This window comes from Manacus vitellinus, unplaced genomic scaffold, assembly GCF_001715985.3.
Source record: "Manacus vitellinus isolate BGI_N305 unplaced genomic scaffold, ASM171598v3 scaffold_6_pilon, whole genome shotgun sequence".
NCBI classification, from domain to species: Eukaryota; Metazoa; Chordata; class Aves; order Passeriformes; family Pipridae; genus Manacus; species Manacus vitellinus.
The window spans coordinates 25,379,558-25,399,856 of NW_021940750.1; the positions used below are offsets into that span (position 1 = coordinate 25,379,558).

The 20,299-nt window shown below is 39.1% G+C and overlaps 1 protein-coding gene across 2 annotated transcripts in view; it reads right to left on the reverse strand.

Annotated features, from left to right (window-relative positions):
- The window catches only part of KCNK10 (potassium two pore domain channel subfamily K member 10), a 38,107-nt gene extending 18,904 nt beyond the window's left edge, over window positions 1-19,203 (reverse strand). Inside the window, exons 1-4 of one of the 2 annotated variants that reach the window (XM_018083049.3) lie at window positions 18,779-19,203; window positions 14,747-15,075; window positions 6,070-6,187; window positions 3,313-3,473 (exon numbers count right to left, since the gene is read on the reverse strand). In XM_018083049.3, the coding sequence (XP_017938538.2) occupies window positions 3,313-3,473; window positions 6,070-6,187; window positions 14,747-15,075; window position 18,779 (609 nt within the window). In that variant the 5' untranslated portion in view covers window positions 18,780-19,203. Of the gene's footprint in view, window positions 1-3,312; window positions 3,474-6,069; window positions 6,188-14,746; window positions 15,076-18,725 lie in introns of both variants that reach the window. The other variant, XM_018083050.3, reaches the window with a different exon arrangement.
- Between the last annotated feature and the right edge of the window lie 1,096 nt (window positions 19,204-20,299).

Genomic DNA, 20,299 nt, shown 5'->3' on the forward strand with positions numbered 1-20,299 from the left:
CATTACTTTGCAATTAAATACTTCCAGCCCTACCTAGTCACAAATGAATAGTTGTTTCCCTGGTTAGTTACACACAGAAATTAGTGGCAACATTTTGGATTTCAAGATGAGTGGTGGTATGTGTCCAGCTCCTCTGGTGAAATATTCTGTCAATACTGTGAGGGTACTGTGTATTTGATAAGAGCAGGTCTCTTTCTAACTTCATGGAGTTCAAATTGTTCTTAAAATTCTTACAGAATGCGTGGGCTGATCACTGCAACAGCTAAATGTGGATTCTAAGGCCCTCATTTGTGCTGCTAATTAAGGTAGGTTTGGTGGGGCTCTGCACAGGTCATTTCAGAGGCAGTAGAAGTGCACTAGCACAACTCTTCTGGGAGGAATCCTCCTTTCATCTTTCCAGCTATGGCGGGGAATGCCAGAGGCAAGCTGTCCCTTGTGTGGCATGGGCTCCATGCTCATGTTGGATAGCACAAGAGACTTGTTAAGGAAATGCTTTGGGTGAAAAGACTGCTGTGCCAACAGAGAAATCTTCCTCTGCTCCCCATCTGCCAGTGTATGCACACTGCCTCTTACCAAGCTTCAAAAACATCCTAACCTCAATGAAAGATCAAGTTGCCTTCAAATCCCATCTACCTCTACAGACAATGACAAAGTTGCAAGGATTTCAGGAACCCTTGACTGCCCTGACACCAGACACACACTGGGAATGAATGGGATAAACAGAGTCAACTGGATACAGGCAGAAGCAAGGTGCTGAGGCATATGAACATGGAAACTTGATGCAGTATACACATGCAGTTTCTTGCCATTCTTTCTACAAGAAACTGGACTGTCCCAAATTGACCTTGAGGACAAATAATACAGGCAGCTAGTGAATTCCATCTTAGAGACTCCACTAAAAGGCCCATGGGGGAGACCTAGCACTGATTTCCATTTCTGTTAACTGCTTTTCAAAACAACATGCCTTTTATGAGAAACTTGTCACAAGCTTTTTGAAAATTCAGTTTGCGATATCACCAGATCATCGATACACACTCAGTGACCACTGAGCTAGCTCCAGAAGATTTGTCAGGCACACCACACGACATTATATCATGCTTTTTAGTATCTTTTTAGCCTATGTCCGTTCCTTTTAGTTTCTTGCTAACTATTCTCCTAATTTTTATGTTCCTTCTTTAAAGGTTGTAGCAGGTTGTTTTACGCCCACAAACATGCTGAATTTGAATGCATTAAGGAGACAATTACGAAGTAAGATACAGGAGTTACATATTGAATTAAATTTTGTTAGTGCTCAGAATTAAATCAAGAACTGTTACTCCACTTGTGGGTTCACCTGATCAGATCCAAATATTTATGAAGCCTTAACATGTAAACACAATGTGATCATAAATTATATAATTACTAACATTATAATAATTATTATATCCTACATATGTAAAATGTTATGTAAATAATAATTTAAAATGAAGCTATTGGTATTTAGTTATTAAGATGCATGTAAATTGTAAACTCTATCAGGAATATTTCAAATAGCTGAAACCCACTACTAAGAATAATGAGGGAAATTATGTATAACCCTGTCCACCAAATCACAAAAGAATAGATGTAATGGATTTATGAGAATCAAAATCAAAGGAATAAACATACATCTTTGCTAAACAAGAAGACCACAGATCTCTAAATTCCTCTGGAAGCTGACAAAGTACCAAGGAGAAAAACAAATAGTTTAGATGGCTATAAACAGCAAGCAACTGCATTAACTCAAGAAAAGGAAGGAATACTTGGAATACCAAGAGAACTCACATTATTTGCCAAAGGGCTATATTCTGTATGAAATATTAGTATCAACGTTCATCTGTGAATCTCAAAATACTTTGAGTATGTATTATGCTTTAGCAGGGAGGTCCCTTCCAACCCCAACCATGCTGTGATTCTCTGATTAATCATTAACTATCATGCTGACACTTTACTGGTCTTTCCATGTCACTAGGAAAGTCACTCAGCAGACAATTAATCAAAGTTATCTGACTCTCCATTCATATCATCACTTCAAGATTGTTGTTTTTTTGGGGCAGAAGCAGGCTGGAAGGTTCAGAGACTCCATTGAAGAGAAGCAAGTATAATAAAATGGTAGGCAAAACAGAAACTAGGGATCTTGCTACTTCTGTTTTTGCAGAACTAACCTGAGACACTTTTCAATAATCTTATTTTCATTTAATGAAAATACAGGCCCTTTTCAAGTGCTCCCCAGACAGGCATGTAGATGCTTACTCACCCATAATCACTAGTCACCTTTTTCCACATTTAGTCTGAGAGATACTACTTATGGCTGGTCTGGGACACACCACCGTCATTTAATCAAAAAGGAAATTGCTCATACTCCAGTCTAATACTTAATTACTTCCTTTCAAAGATAGTTACAACTAATTTGCTCTCATCTGTGGGAATGTTTTAGAAATAGATGCCTATTAAACTAACCAGCTTGGACAGCTTCTCATCCACTCAGACCCTGGAAATTCTTATCTTCTGTTATGTCACCTCCAAGGGAAGCATCATGCAGGTCACTTCTATACCTTCTACCTCAAAGAGAGAATCCTTGAAGTGAACCATTGGCACTGCTTGTGAATAAACTGCTTACAATGATACAGACTCAAAAACAGAGGGTACTGGCAACGAAAAAGGGAAATTACTTATGAGAAAGTCTATACAAAAATTTAGGGAAGACACAGAGGTAAATACCGTAAAGATGATTTCAGTTATTGGCATTACAGCAGTTTTTTGTCATAGAGCTGCAGATGGACTCCAACACATCTGTCTGCTTGCAGTGAAGACACATCACTCAGCCATCTCTCTTTCCAAGTCCACATTCACAGCAGCAACCCTACTTTCCAAGTCTTTTAGCCTTTATTAGTATTACAGTCAGGACCTACTCTGCATTCCTGTTCCTCCAGAAGTTACACTACCACTACCTTCTCTCTGTTTTCAGTGAACGGACATGTATGTCCAAAGCAACCCGTGGTGTTTTGAAGGCTGTTTTGCAACCATTCCTTGCAAAGAACATAGTTTAGGAGATACATTCCCCAGAGATACCCTCATTAAGGAAATTCAGAGCAAGACCTATAACCCCTGCATCACCATCTAGAGAAGTCTGTTTCTCTCCACTGGCTACAGAGGCCCTTAAGGATATTAACCATAATCTCAACTAGACATGTAAATATTTCATGGTGCCCAACATGTAAAAAGGGCTGCAGGGCTAATAGCAACAGAATTAAGAGCTATACAACACCAGCAAAAAACTGACAGTGAACTTACTCTGAAAACTTTTTCCACCCTTGCAATACCCTTCCCAAAGATGGTTCCAAGTTGGTCTCCAATCCCAGCCAGCAAGAAGCCAAACAGTGGAATCCCAAAAATGGCATACAGGATGCAGAAAACCTTGCCTCCAACAGTGCTTGGGGCCATCTTCCCATACCCTGAGGAGAAAAACAATTGTCAGACTCTCATAACTTATACACAGCTTTTTAGAAAAAAACTAATAGGATTTAAAACACTGCTCTTCCTGCAGGCATATCTGTAATTCCTATTTATAGACTTTCCATGGCATGATGTCATTTCCCAGGCAAGCTACTCCCTGCTATTCCATTCTTCTTTTAGCCTCAGTTACCCAGATTTTCTATAGATTCAACCTATCTAAAACTGTTGTTTAATTAATTAATCTAGTTTGACATCATGGCACAAAAATCCCTACATGCTGGCCTAGTGCCTGCACGCTGCTGCTCCTCTTGGCCTGTGCCAATGGTTTCCTGATGGGAGTGTGATTCACCTGGAAAGAATTATTTTCAGTAGTTAGCTCATAATTTCCTAAGCCCTTCATCATACTGACCAGTTACACTGCAGCCTCCAAACTGTACCCACATTATGCAAATCTGCCCTTGAACTCTTTATTCAGTAGCCATAGTATTTCTGTTAAAATGTTACAGAGAAAAAAACCAAGAATTGTGACAGTAATATTTGCAACTTTTTATTTAAGATCAGGCATCTTTATTGAAATGTTATAGATATTTGAATTCTAACTACACATAAGTACTAGAATATTAAAGATTATCACACAGTCACAAATCACTGATAAAACAAAGCATCCAGAGAAGTGGAGATCTAAGAGAGTGTCTGGTCCTCATCCTGTCAGGTTGGTGACACTGGCACTGGATATATCTCTCTGTCATGGGATGGTGAAAGAACTATGTTGACATACAGTACTGTGTATCCCATAACCTACTGTCCTTTTCATGATCCCAGATTTCTCCTAATAGTCAAAAAAAATCCAGGCTCCACAGGTCACTGGACTGCAGTTGACCAGCTAGTCTGCTGATTTTCTGCCTAAGAGGAGCCCTAACAGGCCTCTCTGGTGGATAAACTAAAGTCATTTTTATTTCCTGACAAAATACACAGACTTTATGCAGCCTATAAAAGACTCATTCATGAAGAATTTAAAACAAATATGGGCAAAAATCCAAGGTCTTTTCAATACGTTATTTAAATAGCAAATGTCAATGAATATACCTAAATAAACTATGCCTACACAGTGGCATTTATTTTAATGAGTATTTTAAAAGCTTGTCGCTTGGGTCTATTGAGTAAACAAATATTAAGAAAGGGTTTTCTTACATTTGAATCAGAAATGTTTCCTTTCTTGCCACCCGCTGGTTTTATGCTCCCATTAAAAATACATGGTAATGTAGCTTAATATATAGAGGAACACAGAGAGGCTCTATACAATCATTCTTTCCTCCTTACTCTGACAACAAAGAAAAGGCAGAGCCAAAGGCACAGACTCCAGTTTGAGATGATCACCGCAGCAAGTATTCTCATTGCCACAGGATTGTTTTGTTATATTACCTGCATAAAAAACCTTCAGAATTTAGTCAGATTCTCACACTTCAATGAAGGGTTATGTGATTGTCAGGTTATTTGTCTGTACAGTCACCAGTGCATGCATCACAGCACTGTGGAGAATCACATTATCCACTATTTAAAGCAGAATAATACTCAAAGGCAATGCAAACAAAGAGCAACAATTTGCCAGTTGTTTCCAAATAATCAGATCTCTTGCTCTCTAACTATGACAGCACTGAGATCAAGCTTAAAATTGTAAAACTACTCTATAATTATTAGGGGATTAACTTTATCATCAATGTTATTGGTTTATTTTCTTCTTCCTTCAGACTATCCTCTGAAATCCCAGCTGGCTGAACACTCTTCAAGAGATGAACTGGCTTACAGAGGAGAGAATAAAAACCTTAGGATATCTAAGGTTAACATTCAGAGATCAAGAGACTTATTACATGGGACACAATGCATGGAGAGACAGATGATAAGGGCATGAATTATCTTAGTAAAATTAGTGGTTCAAGAAAAGTGAATAGAGCAGTTCAATATACCCCTTCATTTAATACAGAAAAATGCGTCAATAATTCAAGGCCATGAATTCTAAAATGAAAAAAGGTGGATTTTTTTACACAATGTATAATTTGTGGAATTCCTTCCAATTACTAATATGAAAGCGAGTAAGGATTTTAGAAAGGATGTAATACTGATGGGAATATATTTCCAGTTACAGGGAGTAGGATATGAGAAGAATTGCTGATATTAAACTTCAGAGCATAAGCCAAAATTAGCTGATGTACTTAGGAAGAAAGTTACCCTTATGGGCAAATTCATCTATAACATTAAAATCCAAATTCTCAACAACCATAGAATTTCACTGGGTACTGCTTCTCCATCTTTTTAGTGAAAATTGAGACTGTGTGCATCTACATCAAGAACAGGGTTATAAAGCCTGCATCAGTATTACCTGTTTTCAGCTCAGCATTGCTGTTCTATCCTAATTGTGTAAACTGCTTCTGACACTTCCCTAGAGACCCAATGCCCTTGGCACATACCAGAGGCACGCCTTCTGCAAACCGAGAGGAATACAGTTCAGCTACTTTATTTCTTTGTGGTCTACCTTCCTCAAATTTATTTCATTATTCAGGTCTCAGTGTGACTATGTATTTTAAAAAATAAACATACCTATAGTTGTGATGACTGTTCCAGCAAAGAAAAAGGCACCTCCAAGGTCCCAATGACTGCTGGTGTTAGAAGAAGGTCCTACAGGACTGACTCCTGCATTATCAGCATCAACAGCATGCTGCAAAGAGACAACAAATCAGCCTTATGCATGTCTCACTGTATCCTATGCAAGCTGGTATAGGCTACAAAGGGAAATTTCTAGGACCATGGAAACAGCTTAGGTTTAAGCTTTTCAATACATGCTCAAAGTATAGTAGCATCTGCTGTACACAAAAGTTGAATATATGACTGAACTGAATAGCCATTAAGGTGGAAGAAAGATACAATGCATTAAAAAATGACAAAAGATACAAAGAAGTTGAGAAGTAGAGGACTGACACCACAAATTGATTCATAAATACCATTCTTGAAGCAAGTACTGCCAAAGGAAAAATTCCCCAAGGGGAACAGCTGATGTTAGAAGCAGCTAGAAGGGTGGTAAATACAAATAACATTTGTGAAGTCAACTGAAGCTAGTCAGCCAAGGATTTTAATTTCCAGACAATTAATAATTGATTAATTTATATTTTATGCTAACTAGAGAAAAAATATGGTGTGTGTGTATATATATATTCATCTGAATTGCTCTAAGTTCACTTTTGAGATTCCCTTTGGCACATATTCTCTAGCTGCTTGTAGATCTCATGCAAGTTACTGTCCATCATAGAGAAACTCAGACCTTACCTTGGAACAACAGCTAAAATTACTGCCTTTATCCTTCACAAATGTTCCCAACTAAGTTTAATTTCCACGAAACCACTGCAAAGGAACTAAGCTTTTCTCTTTCTGCCTCTTAACATTTCCAGCTCTTTGCCTTTCTCCCATTCTGCTGCAACCTCACTTCATGTTGCTGTTATCACGCTACTCACACTACTGCCAGATCTTTTCCTCTTCTCTCACTCTAGTATTTGCTCCTCCTTCTAAATATTGCCACCGGTCTTTAGCCTTGGTAGTTTTGGTGAACTTCTTGCTGGACTCAACAGGAGAAGCAAAGTGCTACCTCTTACATCCTCTCTTTCTTTGTCTTTGTCCACACAGAATTCTCACCTATCAATACAGGTTCGTTTTCACTTTTTCCATTTTTTTAATCACTTCTTTTTTCCCCTCGAACTTATGATCTATAAATTGTCACTGTGATTTTATATTTCACCTTTTCCTATACAGTCCATGTGCAAAGCAAGGGTAACCATTTTATTTTATCATTGTCCCACTTCTCACCTGTTCATGTCTATGATTTCTCTCCTGATCTTCTCTATAACCTCACATTCGCTTGTGGTTTTAGCACTGACTTTTAAATACATTGATCTAACACCACTTCTCTCCCTAGCCTTCATGATTCACTTTTCATTAATCTCTTCCCTCCAATGGCTTATTTACCATACTTTTTTCTTTTCTTCCTCTTCCATTTTGCACTTTTTCTCACTCATTTTTTGCCTATATTTCCAACTGACTTCATGCTCATAAATATTCCTCTACTGCTTTTTTAACTTGGGCTGGTTTCAGCTAATCTACTTCCAGTTTTTAGTTATTCATCACATTGCCCCACGAAAAGGGAAAGGAGTGGGAGAAGAGGCACATGGGCAAGAACAGAGACAGCTATATCTAAAGAGATCAGTACGGGGCAGCCTTTTTTAAAAGCAGAGTGGTTACATGCCAGGCTAACCTGATTGTGAAACTACAGCACAAGCAAGCTTCAGGCTGGACTGGTTGCATTTCACACGGGCAGAAAGCCAGGGTTCCTCAGGCACCTGTCCATACCTCAAGAAACAAGGATATAGAGAAAGGAAGTGTTTAGGACCAAACCCTTTGAAAGGGCTTCTGTACCAGTTGCTGACATATTGCAGGTGGTGTTAAAGCAGAGATCATTTGTTGGTTTATGCAGAAGAGCATAAATCAGCATAACAGACAGGTTGCCTGTTTAAATAGGCCATGACACACTGTCAGCTACCCTGGCATGTTTCTTCTGCCAAGGAATGCTGCTTGCCTTCCCTTTCAGTGAGTGAATGTCAGCAAGCTAATTACACTTAAATTGTGTTTGAGTTTACACAGTTTAGCAAGTCTATTAGGGCCAAACACTAACCCCTGAAGTGAAGGAGTGTCCCATTGCCTTAGATAGCTTTGGGAATCTCAGGCTTCCTTCTCATCTCGAATATATTCATTTTTTCTTTAAAGCTTGACTGACATCATTCATTTATAAATATCCAACTATTCCAATGCTAGATTTTAATACATAGCATTTTACATACAGCGATGACAGGACAGAAAGCAAACAGCAAGACAAAATCAGTCTACAGTTAACAGCACTTAGTTTCAGGTCATGCAACAAGTAAAGGATGCCTTACTACTACCACCACAAGTCCACCTTCACAGAAGTATCCTACTAGATGAAAACTGACACAAAACTCAAACAAGAACACTGTCACTGGCAAGACTCTCCCAGTTCACACAGACCACAAAATTTTACTACAGTTTCCAATCTGTGAAACTTCAGATAGGCTTTCCAGAGTTCTAACCACTCTGTTGACAAACCTTACATATTTAAGGTATTTTAAACTAGTAGTTTCAGCTATTTTTATAGCTGAAGTATCATTGAAAGTAACAGGTCATCAAGGTACCCAAAGCTGTTTCACACTTACTCCTCTCCTGGTCCCTTCTTCCTTCTCAAAAGGAGCTACAAGCACAGTACACAAGTACACAATATTTTTTCAGTATACTTTATTAAGTGAAAGAGCAATCTTCTTTAATGAATAACTACCAACCTAGGGTAATTCTTCTTTTGAAATTCAGGGAAGGCAATAACTTGAAATACCTCAAAGGGATGAAATTGTCTTCCTTGCTGTTCAAGTAATGAATGTACCTACCTACAGGCAGGTAGGAGTGAAGGAAGCAAGCCTGAAGCTTGCTTGTGCTGTAGTTTCACAATCAGGTTAGCCTGGCATGTAACCACTCTGCTTTTAAAAAAGGCTGCCCCGTATTTACCAAGGTAAATGCAAGCACTCAATGTTATTTGTTTTTAAAAACATGTATTTCTGATCACAATTTTCAGTTTGGTTCACTGTCATTGTACAGATGTGTATTTTATGCTTGGCCCCTTTGGTATCAGCATGCTACAGTCCCTCTGTAACCAAAAAGACGTGGTCTGCTGCATGGTCTGCATGGGACTGAAGGCAAATCTGCCAGCAAAAGCCCAGCATTTGTGGTGATACTAGGACAACTGAATCCTGTATTCCCAAAGAGAGTGCAATCCAACTCCATATCAGTGTGGAATAGGTTTTATCAATTCCACTTGTTGATATTCAGGCAGCAATATTTAAATACTTTTAAACGAGGGATGGCTCCATACTGGGCTGCTTAGTTGTGAATATATAGGACTCAAAACCCGGAGAAAAGTACAGTGAACACTAATCTGTATCACCAGGTGTCAAGAGTTCTCCCCCACAACATAAGGACACAGTAGTATCTCTTCTCAATGGAGAAGAGATACTTATTTAGATCACTAAATAAGATGGATGTATCAAGAAAAAGTCTAGAGTTATGCCCATAGGCAACAAGATAGATGTGAGCTAGTGCAGCTGATGAGGAGACAGAAACCTTCTCTGGGAAGAAAGGCCTGGTTCATTTGTTCATGTTTCCATAATTCCTCTAGTAAGATCCCAAGCATGAAGAAGACAAATCTTTTCCAAGGACAAGTATAGTAGCCTTCTTGAGTGCTGAGCCACTCAAAGGATGTACCTACCCTATGTGTAATCAAGGATAGGAATTTAATAAGAAAAGAAGATTCTTTCCATTTTTTTACTACTTCTCTTGATTCCTCTCTACAGATCATGCTAATCTAATGATGATTATCTCCTTCTACAATTCTTTTCCAAGTAGATTCCTATCAGGCATACAAAAAGTTGTTTCAATTGCCTTTCATGCTCAGATGTTTCTCTATTAGGATTATTACGATGCTTCTCATTAGCAAGAAGCTTTTAATAACTAATTCCTTAATAACTTTTCTCTATATGCCCTACCTCTCTATTTATTCTCATCATCCCTCAAACAGTGATTAAGGGCTTCTCATTATAAATTCCCATTTATTCACTTTTCCCCAACAGTATTTTTCAAGGACCAAGGACAGTAATTTTTGTTCAGGCATAATCAAAAGTAATAAGCTTTGAAAGCCCATTCCTTAAATACTTTTGCCTAATCCATAAAGGTCTTTAAGTGGCAATCAGCCAGAGTGACCTCCTTGCACCTACAGTGATTTGATTGTCATGCATGCACTGTGTTTGAGGGCAGACCTACAGCATTCAACAAGCAATATGCACATAGATCTAAGTCCAAAGGGTTTAGCTTCCTGCAAACTTCTCAGCTAAGTTTTGGAAGCAGCATAGATACAGGACAGCTGCAGACTTGTGCAGCATCCTAGGTTCAGTCTGTCTCCTCTACAACTGGAGTAGCTCTGGACTGAAGTTAAAAACTAGGGTGCCTACACCAACTAGGACAGGATCCAAGAGATTTGAACTTTTTTTTCACATCCTCTAAGGTGGAATAAGCTAAAATAAAGACAGGGGAAGAAGGGAAGCTGAGACAAGACAACCTTCAGAGGCACAGCAAAAGACTCAATAATCAGATATTTACCACTTCTTTTTTTCACGGTGCAAATAGTCTTTTCCTGTCTTCAGCAACAGGCAACTCTTTCCCATAGTTAATTCAAAGTATTTTTTTTCTCTGTTCTATTTAGAGCTTTCTTCTAGCACATGAAAGTTCTTTTCATTTTACATGGAAATACCCTTAAAAGAGAAGCTGGCTTATGACACTAGAAACCAAGCAAGCAGCTGCAAACTGAAACATCTTTACAAGGATGTTCCCTTTCTTGCTTACCTTCAGGGCAAAACTAGTTCAGAACACCAATCAAAAGTGCCTATCCAAAATACAAACTCTTACTAATATAATTAGCCAATAAAGCCTGACTAGCTTATTTTCAGCTCTGCTTCTTTTCAGCTTACAGTCTAGCTCTAATGAGTTGCTGTAGTCATTAGTGGACATTGATAATGAGACTTAGTTCCCAGGTGGGTAATATTTTTTATATATACCCTATTATCACTCACACTCCTAAACTAAACCCTGGTGGACAAGGAAAAAGAAAGCAGCCCACCAATAACGTAAGACACTTCTTACAGTAGCAAGTCTCTCCATCTTGCATCATTTTGCCTGACTCATTATGAAAGCAGGGCTCATTATGGAAGTTTTTACTCATACACAATGCACAGGATACACAGAAACAGAACATGAATACCCTTATCAGGTCCATAGGAATTACTTTGCCAAAACACCATGATAGTCTTCCTGCCTCTCTTAATGATGGATAAAATTAGAAGCTTCGAGAGGCATAACCTCTCCATTATACACACTGTGCATTATTGCAAAGGCAAGATGAGTTGGTTTTGACCTCAGCTACTAATAAGCTTCTGTTATGACATATAAGAACAAAAGAAAGGGTTTTAGTATGTTAGCAAATGTACCTATCAATGTTATTTTTCTTTTCAACTCTGTCTAGTCACCTGAGTCCTGCTATCTTCTGCTACTTGATCTAAGAGGTAAAATACAGCTAAATGTACTTAAAGCACCTGAAGTTTTATTGTCTTTTATCATATTCTAGGTTTTAGTTCTGTCCAGCTCAAAAGTGTTGATATAGAACACAGGGTTTTGTCATTTTCTTAATCTGGTATTCACTATTTTCCAAGCTGTAGATCACATAAGGCATTAAATAGTGCACTTGCTTCACTGCAACAAACATGTTCAGATGCAGAAATGTGCGTTAAAAATGTGCACTTAAGAACTTCCACTTCAGGAGAGTTTGGACTGCACTGTGAAATACTTGCTACTATTAAGAAAAAGTTACCTGTCATTGTGTTAGTATTAGACAGACCTGAACCAAAACTCAAGAGACAAATACAAATTTAAAATACTTTGAATCTTCCTAGGGATTTGCACTGCTTTCATCACTGTATTACTTCTGAAGTCTATGAATTAACTTCCAAGTCTGGACTCAGCAATTCACAGTTGTGCTACCAGTGCTAATATGTGCAATTGGTTATTAGAGATAAAGATTGGAAGGATGTCACATCCCCACTACATTTTAGCAGCTTCCTCATACAGTGCTGTATATCTTCCTCAAAGGTTTTCCAAGGGGAATCCTTTCAAAGATTGAAATTTAGGCAAAGGTATAAATTTTTCCATCATTAGTCTTGTAAGGACCATGATACTCCTTTCCTCTTCTTAAAAGATTGAGAGCTATCCCCACAGTAAAATAATACAAGTCAGTTCTAAGGTCTCCCTTTTTGTATTTTTCCATATTCTCCAAAGCACAGAGGTGAATCAACATGGTCACTCTGGAGAGTATGATCTGTGTTCATCTAAAGGCTTTCAGGTAGTCAAATAACATTAATTATGAATAGTTCCCCCAGTGATAGCCAGGTGCTGACTGCACACAGCACAGCAGCCAGGACTCATGGAGGTTGCCACATCAGTCTGAACTCACAGGTATAAAGCCAGATGCAGCATTTGTTGCAATGCAGAAATGGATTGTGCCAGGCAGGGGAATGTCACTTTTGAGATCATCAGCATGAAGGCATGAAAGCACAACGTTAACCCCCTGACATTATCTTCAAGCAGTGGTTCACTGTTCTTCTGTGCAAGTCAGTTATAATCAGAGTTTTCTGCATCAGCATACACGACTACATTCCTGGAGCCAGTTTCACCCCTAGACATATAGAAGAATCCAAAGAAACTTCTTCTTTATTGACAAACCTGTTTCAATATTTCACATCACTTGGCTTTAAGATATTCACATGCTAAGCTGCTAAGCCCATTTAATTTACCTTTGCAAAATGACTTCCAGTTACCCAGTGTAATGCCTGAAGACATACTGGAGTCTCAGGAGATTATAAAATTTGTTCAGAATATCTGCCTTCTAATGACACAGTATACCTGTTCTTTATTTTAGTGTCACCACTTTTGAGGTGAAAGAAGGAAAAATATTGTGTAAAATAAAGAATCAGTTTTGCTACACAGCTTAGGCTAGACAATAAGGACTGTTTAGAAATCTTACTGCTGCAGTCACTATGCAGAACTCCACCAACTTGCTCAGGTACTTTGCTTGTTGTACCTTGTATGAGTTCTGCTTTCTGCTAGGAAAGAAAGCATTCTGCATATCTTTTACTAGTGACATTCCCATTAAGGGAATACAAATTTCTTGCTTCTAGTGTTTTCAAAAAATTCTTTAATTAGCCAGCATACATTATCCAGTATCGCTGAACAATATCCAGTATCCCTGAACCTTGGCAGCCTAACACGTTCACCTGTCTTTTGCAGACGCATGAAGGATGTGATCTAAGCCAGCCTTGATCCAAAACCTATATAGTCATAGAAGTGCTTACAAATTTCATTCACATAGGTGGATAGATAGACACAATAATCCAGGAGACAGCTCCGTGTTCTTTCAAACAGCCTGAAATCACAACAGAGCTCTGGTGCAACACTCCAGAGGGAAACATGCTGTGCTCTTGGAAGGCTCAGACACAAATTCAGATCTGAAACAAGAGTCTGAAGTTCAACTTTGGAATATATTCCTTAGGTATCTCGCATTTTCATTTATTCCAGGCTAACTGATAGGTTTCTACATGGAAGATACTCTTCAGAAGTCTCATAAGATCCCTAATATTTTCCTTGTCTAAGGTTTTAATCAATGAAAGATAAATCTATCTTTGAAAGACTTTTTGTGCATGTTACTAGATTTTCCGGTTATCCTTGCATACTTAATATTTCCTTAAAGATTTCGTAGCTTTTAAATTACAAGTATTTTCTATTTTTAATGGTATACTTCATCATCCTTCATTTATTTAAAAGTTACAATAGTAAACTTGTAAGTTAATATAGCAGTAAGTTCAGAATTCTTAGTTGAATATTTATTTCAAAAATCCCACCTATCATTTTCTGTTTGCTCTTCCAGTTGCCATGTTTAATTTGGAGGAAGAATTAATAACTTAACGCTTTTTGAAAATTTACAGAGATAATAGGCAAATGTCTTGCAAATTTGTCATCTCTCACAAAAATTTCTTCCAGATACTAAGTTCTGCTTTTCTTTGCACACATCTTTCTTTATTCTAGTGAATACAAGCACCATTCTCTCCACTTATATGAACAGTGACAGGACTCAAGCAAATGGCATAAAGCTGAGTTGGGAGAGGTTGAGGTTGGGTATCAGGAAATGTTCTTCACCCAGAGGGTGGCTGAGCACTGGAACAGGCTCCCCAGGGAAGCGATCACAGCATCAAGCCTGACAAAGTTTGAGAAGTGTTTGGACAAGGTTTTTAAGCACATGGTGTTATTCTTGGGATATTCTGCATAGGGCCAGGAGTTGGACTCCATGATCCTGATGGCTCCCTTTCAATTCAGCTCATTCTATGATTCTATATTTACAATGTTTTGGAGACATAATTTCTGTTTCTTGACTTTAAAATGACTGGGAAAGAGTCTGCCCATTCCAAGGGCTCTGTGAACAATTTTGTTGCCTACCAACTCGGTTGACCAATGAACCACCAAGCTGTTTATCCTAACTTCCAAGATATACTGTCTTCTTCACATGGCCTACCTGAATCAGTGTCTCCAGCTCTATCTCATTTACACACGTGTGCTCTCGAAGAAAGTCAGCCTTCTCTAGCGCGATTGTGTTCTTCTGCAGACTTTCGAAGGGCTGCTCCAGGCAATGGAAGACAAGTCCTCCCGTCACCAGGTAAACTAACACCACGACAAAGATGACTATCACTGTTTTCCAACTCATGACTGTCTGCAGACCTTGAGTAGGGGCTTCCATGGCAGCAAAAATAGAGGCTCGTGAGGAAACAGTGAATTGTGAAGATGGATGATGCCCGTTAGTTTTGGGCTCGGGCTCACAAGCTGGCACTGCTGAGGGAACAGCCACTGAAACACAAAGCAAAAAATCTTATTCAAAATCAAATTCCTTAGGGTATGACCTTGATCTTCACATACAATTATCCTCAACACCATCTTCAAGACTCTCACATAACCATGGTCTTCGCATAGATATAATTCACAGATTCTTCTCATCTGGAAGGTTCAATGTCTGCTTTATTCATCCATACGCCAGCTACCTCAAGGGGTTGCTTCACCCATTACCTCTAGAGCTGGACAGTCCAGTTATATGTGCAAAATTTTCAGAAATATGCCCAAAACCATTTATTAGAAAAGAACATGAAAATTTTGACTAGTTAGGATACATATTACACATGGTGGTGTTTGGTGAGGGAACCTGGCAGTGATTTATGTCCTTAAATCATATTACTAATAGTATTAATAGTGCTAAAAAATTGAACTGTTAATGACAGAAACAGAAAATGCTTTACAGACCACTATGCTGTTTGGCTCGGTAACATAAATAGGCTCATATTATTTACACGGATTCACAAAACCATCACTTCTAAAAATGTTCTTAAAGCCTGAAAGCCTCAAAAATTTTAGCATAAATCATGTGTCAGCCAAAGCATACTAGACATCTGAGGTCGAAGTTACATGCCAAGCACAAATATGGGCCTCTCAGCTTGCAACTGAGATGCTGTACAGCCCAGATGACCTCAGCAGTACATCAGAGCTAATAAGCCCTGACCTCCAATCAGACTTAATAGCCTGACCGCTGTGTCAAGCTACCAAGGCATCCAAATCAAAGCTGGGTCATCCCCAAATAATTCAAGTGTCTCAGTATCACACCTCCCCACTCTCTGTTGCCAGTGTTAGCAATGGCAGGATGAGGCCAGGTTCCTCAGCATCCACCGGTTTAATGGCACCACATGTAAGCTTTGAAGATGCTGGATTCATTTTAAAACTAAGTCCTGTGTAATCTTACCATGGTGCAGCTGTCACTGGCCTGTAATTTCTTTGAAACTGGATTAATTTATTGCATATTAGACCTAAATCAGATTACAGTTAAAATACAGTGACTTTAGGTGCATTTGCTGAACTTATTCACAATGTGTCTTGCTGTTTTGCTTAGAAATTAAAACAGAAAAATATACAACATCCCATCACAGTGGCATTATACACCAGTTCTATATAATTTGAACATAAAACGTGATTACACCTTGAGTCTGAAGTGAGCTACAACTCTTTCCCAATAGAAACCATTTTACGATACTGAGAAATTTAAGAACTCAGCTGTTTAATACAGGCATGTTTTCCTAGAAGCAATACATCTCTGAAGCATTGCATGGGGTACAGAGCTTCCAGCTTACTTGATAACCAACAAAACACATAAATCTATAATTGCCTTACTATTAATATTTCATTTCATATGTGACTTGAAGGCTCCAGATACCAAACAGAAAGAATCCAGGATCAGAGGAAAACCTTCTGTGGTTGATTTCTTTTTTGTGTATCTCAATTTTCCAACACTCCGTGGCACAGTTGCTCAGTTTACCCATCAAAAGTCATTATGGTTCCCAACACTTATCAACCAGGATGGAGTAATATCAAACTTAAAAGGGTATTTTCCCTTACCTCCAGATACATTTCATGTAAGTTTTAATAACTTGGAGTGACAACAGGGAGAAGAGTGACCATGCTAGAAAGAAGTCACATTTTTTGTAAGATATCAATATATTTATTCTCTAAGTCTCCTTAAATTATTATTGTAATAGATACAGTGAGTTTCAGCAGGATATACCAGGACAATATTCAGAAGAAACATAAAGTAGTGAGGTTGTGTGAAGCAGTCAGAACCTCTCTTCCCCTGCAGGTAAACATCTTAAATCTCAGTTACAACATCTCCTTACTGAACTAAATAAATCTGAGTACTCACCAAAGTGGCTCAGCAGATGTAACTGTGTAACATAGCTTCCATGGATTCCATGGAATTCAAACAATTTGCATTAGTTAGAGCCAGTAACTACTGTGTCTATTGTGAATCAATACAAAATCTTCAAGCCTGAGGGCTGATTTTGCACACTTGAGATTACTTACTCAGCAAAATAGACTCAAGATTCAAGGTTCACATGGCAAGAAGAGTGCAGAATTCACATGAGAGAAAGAGCATGCTATGATTTTTTTAAATAGCTATCCACCTTACCACAACTGGCATAGTCCACTGTAGGCTGGGTGAGCCTTTCAGGGGAAAGAGATGCCTGCCTTTGATATCCCACAAATGTAAGTCAAGAGGATGGAATTCAAGAGCTGGTAGCAGGAAAACAGCTTTTGTGAGTTTTCCTCTCTGCTAGTATAAATGTTGTTTCTTATTCAAATCATGTTTCTGGCAAAGTGTTAATAAAAGCTTTACAGTAAAATCATGGCCTGTTTGATTCTGTCTTCTTAGGAAAATGTGTTGTACTGATTTAAGAACAAGATGGACAGTTCAGGTTAGAGAATGTAAAATGTTCTTATAAATATTTTCTCACTTAAACAGCTCAGTGGATTACTGTGCTCAGCTTGCTTATCTCTAAAATAAAATATAACTCTTTTCTGAAGAACTGTGTTTGTCTTTCATTTTCTATTAGTAATAGCTACCCTAAGTGAATGTAGAACTGTTGATCCTGAAGTATTTTATATTATATAAACAAATACGCAGGATGATTCTACTAAAGCAGCGAGTTAAGCAACTGATGTATAACAGAAATGGTCTTCTTACAAAGCTGATGCACAAGCGCAACTACAGTCAATACTCAGAGATTTTAAGCAGCAGTTAGGTGTTGAAAAAACAGTGTAGATACTCCATCTAGCAGTTCTCCCACTCTCTACAACAGGACAGTGGGGTCAGTGACTTAAGCACATGGTAAAAAGTCAGAAATCCTGATTTCTAATCGGAACACTGCCTCTGTGAAACTGTGCTCTCACAAAAGAGCTGCCATTTGTCTTTAAACCATGGTTTCATCAGCTGCAAAGAGATAAAATAGTGCTTACTTTTCTAGCAAAAGTGTCCTGGAAGACTCCATGTCTGAATGTAAAACATAAACTTCCAGAAGTTTAACAAGTAGTTTTACTAAAATCAAAGAATGGACTACAGTGGCAATTCAACAATGTGCAGAGGTATGTAAATAGTTTAAAAAATAAAGGTATACATAAATTCTTGGATTTGTAGAACTGGTTTAGACATGTTTGCAATAAATGCAGAACAATTTCTACTTTATTTGTTCATGTTTTTTCAAAACAAGCTGGTGTCAGAACAGCCTTTTCCCAGACCAGAGTCTCATCCATATGTGTTTGTTAAATCATATCAAAGAAGGCTTAATCTGCCTCAGTGAAAGTGATGATGAATCTCTACTCACATGCAGGCACTATATTAGCAGACAGGTAATCTCAAAGGAACAGGAACCCTCAAATTAACACACCAGTGTTTCCAAACAGGCCTTATCCCAGTAAAAGGATGCCAGAGGGGAAAGAAAGGTGAGTTGCTGATTATTTGGATAAGTTTCAAAATAAAGCAACTGAAGACACTGATGTTAGAAGTGAAATTGCAATGTTAGGATCTGTACAGTTGTTCACATCCGAGATCACCATGCTACCTGCACTTATACAGGCTAACGGCAAAGCCAGAACTCCCACTGACATGTGAGGAGCTTAAATACCTGAGAATTCTGCTAATATTGATGAGAATTAAGGAAGCAAGACTTTCACTCACTGTCAAGATGACAGGAGCAAAGGTTAACTCATTATAGTTGTAGGTGTTTCCCTTGTAAGACGAACAGAAGGCCCAATATGTTGACCAGGCCCAGACCATAGGGGTGTCTGGTGTCTCCTGGAGCCTGGGTTACAGACGTCTCCAGGACACTTTTCAGCTTGGTACGGCCCTCAGACTACTGCCCGTTCCTGATCTTCCACGTAGGGGTCGAGGAAGTCGCTTACACATGGTCCGAGGGTAATCAAAAAGGACTTCTGGGCCTTCAGACGTTTGGCCAGGGAATCTGGAGCATGAGTTATAGCCTCCTCTGTAGTTACAGTTGAAGGCAGCAACATGGGAAGAAACGGACAGACTGAGTCTATGCCTCCTCGGCTGGTGTCACCAAAACCAGAATTTTGGGGGTTTTGACAATGAAATGGCCTCCACAGCACCAGGCATGTTGGCATCAGACAGGACTCACTTTTCTCAGCAAGAGATGGAGGAGCATCTTTGCTCGGGAACTAGCAAGGCTCACAGGCAGAGCTTTAAACTAGATGTAGGGGGGGAGGGAGCCAATATCAGGCTCTACCCTGGCAAGCTGTGGGATGATATGCAACTAGACAGAGAGACAGGGTGCTGGTGAGGGCACTTTGCCAGTCACTCCAAACTGTGCTAGGCACATTGGAGCACACTAGAAGCCTTAGGGAGATAAGCCAGTCAGTCCTGAGGTAACAGAAGCCACAAGAAAACACCAGGGAAATATCTCAAAGGAATAATGGGGTGTTTGGTTAGGAAGGCGACACACACAGCAGCCCAGCAATCCCCAGGAGCAAGATGTTGGGCAAGGAAGGCAAGAGTCTGGCATAGCTGAAGCTGAGTAAGGAAATGCTGGTCAAACTAAAGGTAAAGAAGCAAATGCACTGACAGTGGAGACAAGGACAGGTTAGCTGGGAAGAGTATAGAGATGAAGGTCAGTTGTGTAGTGATGAGGTGAAGAAGGCCAAGGCAATGGTGGAACTGAACCTCACAAGGCATGCAAATAATAAGAGTTTCTACTGGTATGTTAACAAGAAAAGGAAGGTCTAACAAGGTGTAGCCCCTCAATAAACAATGGTAGTAAACTGTTAACAATGCATGACAAGGCTCAAGTACTCAACCACTTTTTTGCCTCCATCTTCAGTGACAATCTCTCTACTTACACCTCTCAATTAAGCATAATGGCAACTGGGAGAGCAAAGTGCTTTTTTTTTTTAGCAAGCGCTAAAGATCAGGTTCCTGAATGTACAGAAGTCTATGGGAGCCAGTGAGATAAATCCCAGAGTCCTGAGGGAATTGGCTGACGTAGTTGTCAAGCTACTCTCCATGATACTTGAAAAGTCATAGCAGTCAAGTGAAGTCCCAGGTGACTGGAAAAGGGGGAACATTGAACCCATCTTTAAAAGGGTAGAAAGGAGGACCCTGGGAACCACCAACCTGTCAGCCCCATCTCTGTGCCTGGGAAGATCACAGAACAGATCCTCCTAGAAGCTATGCTATGGTACA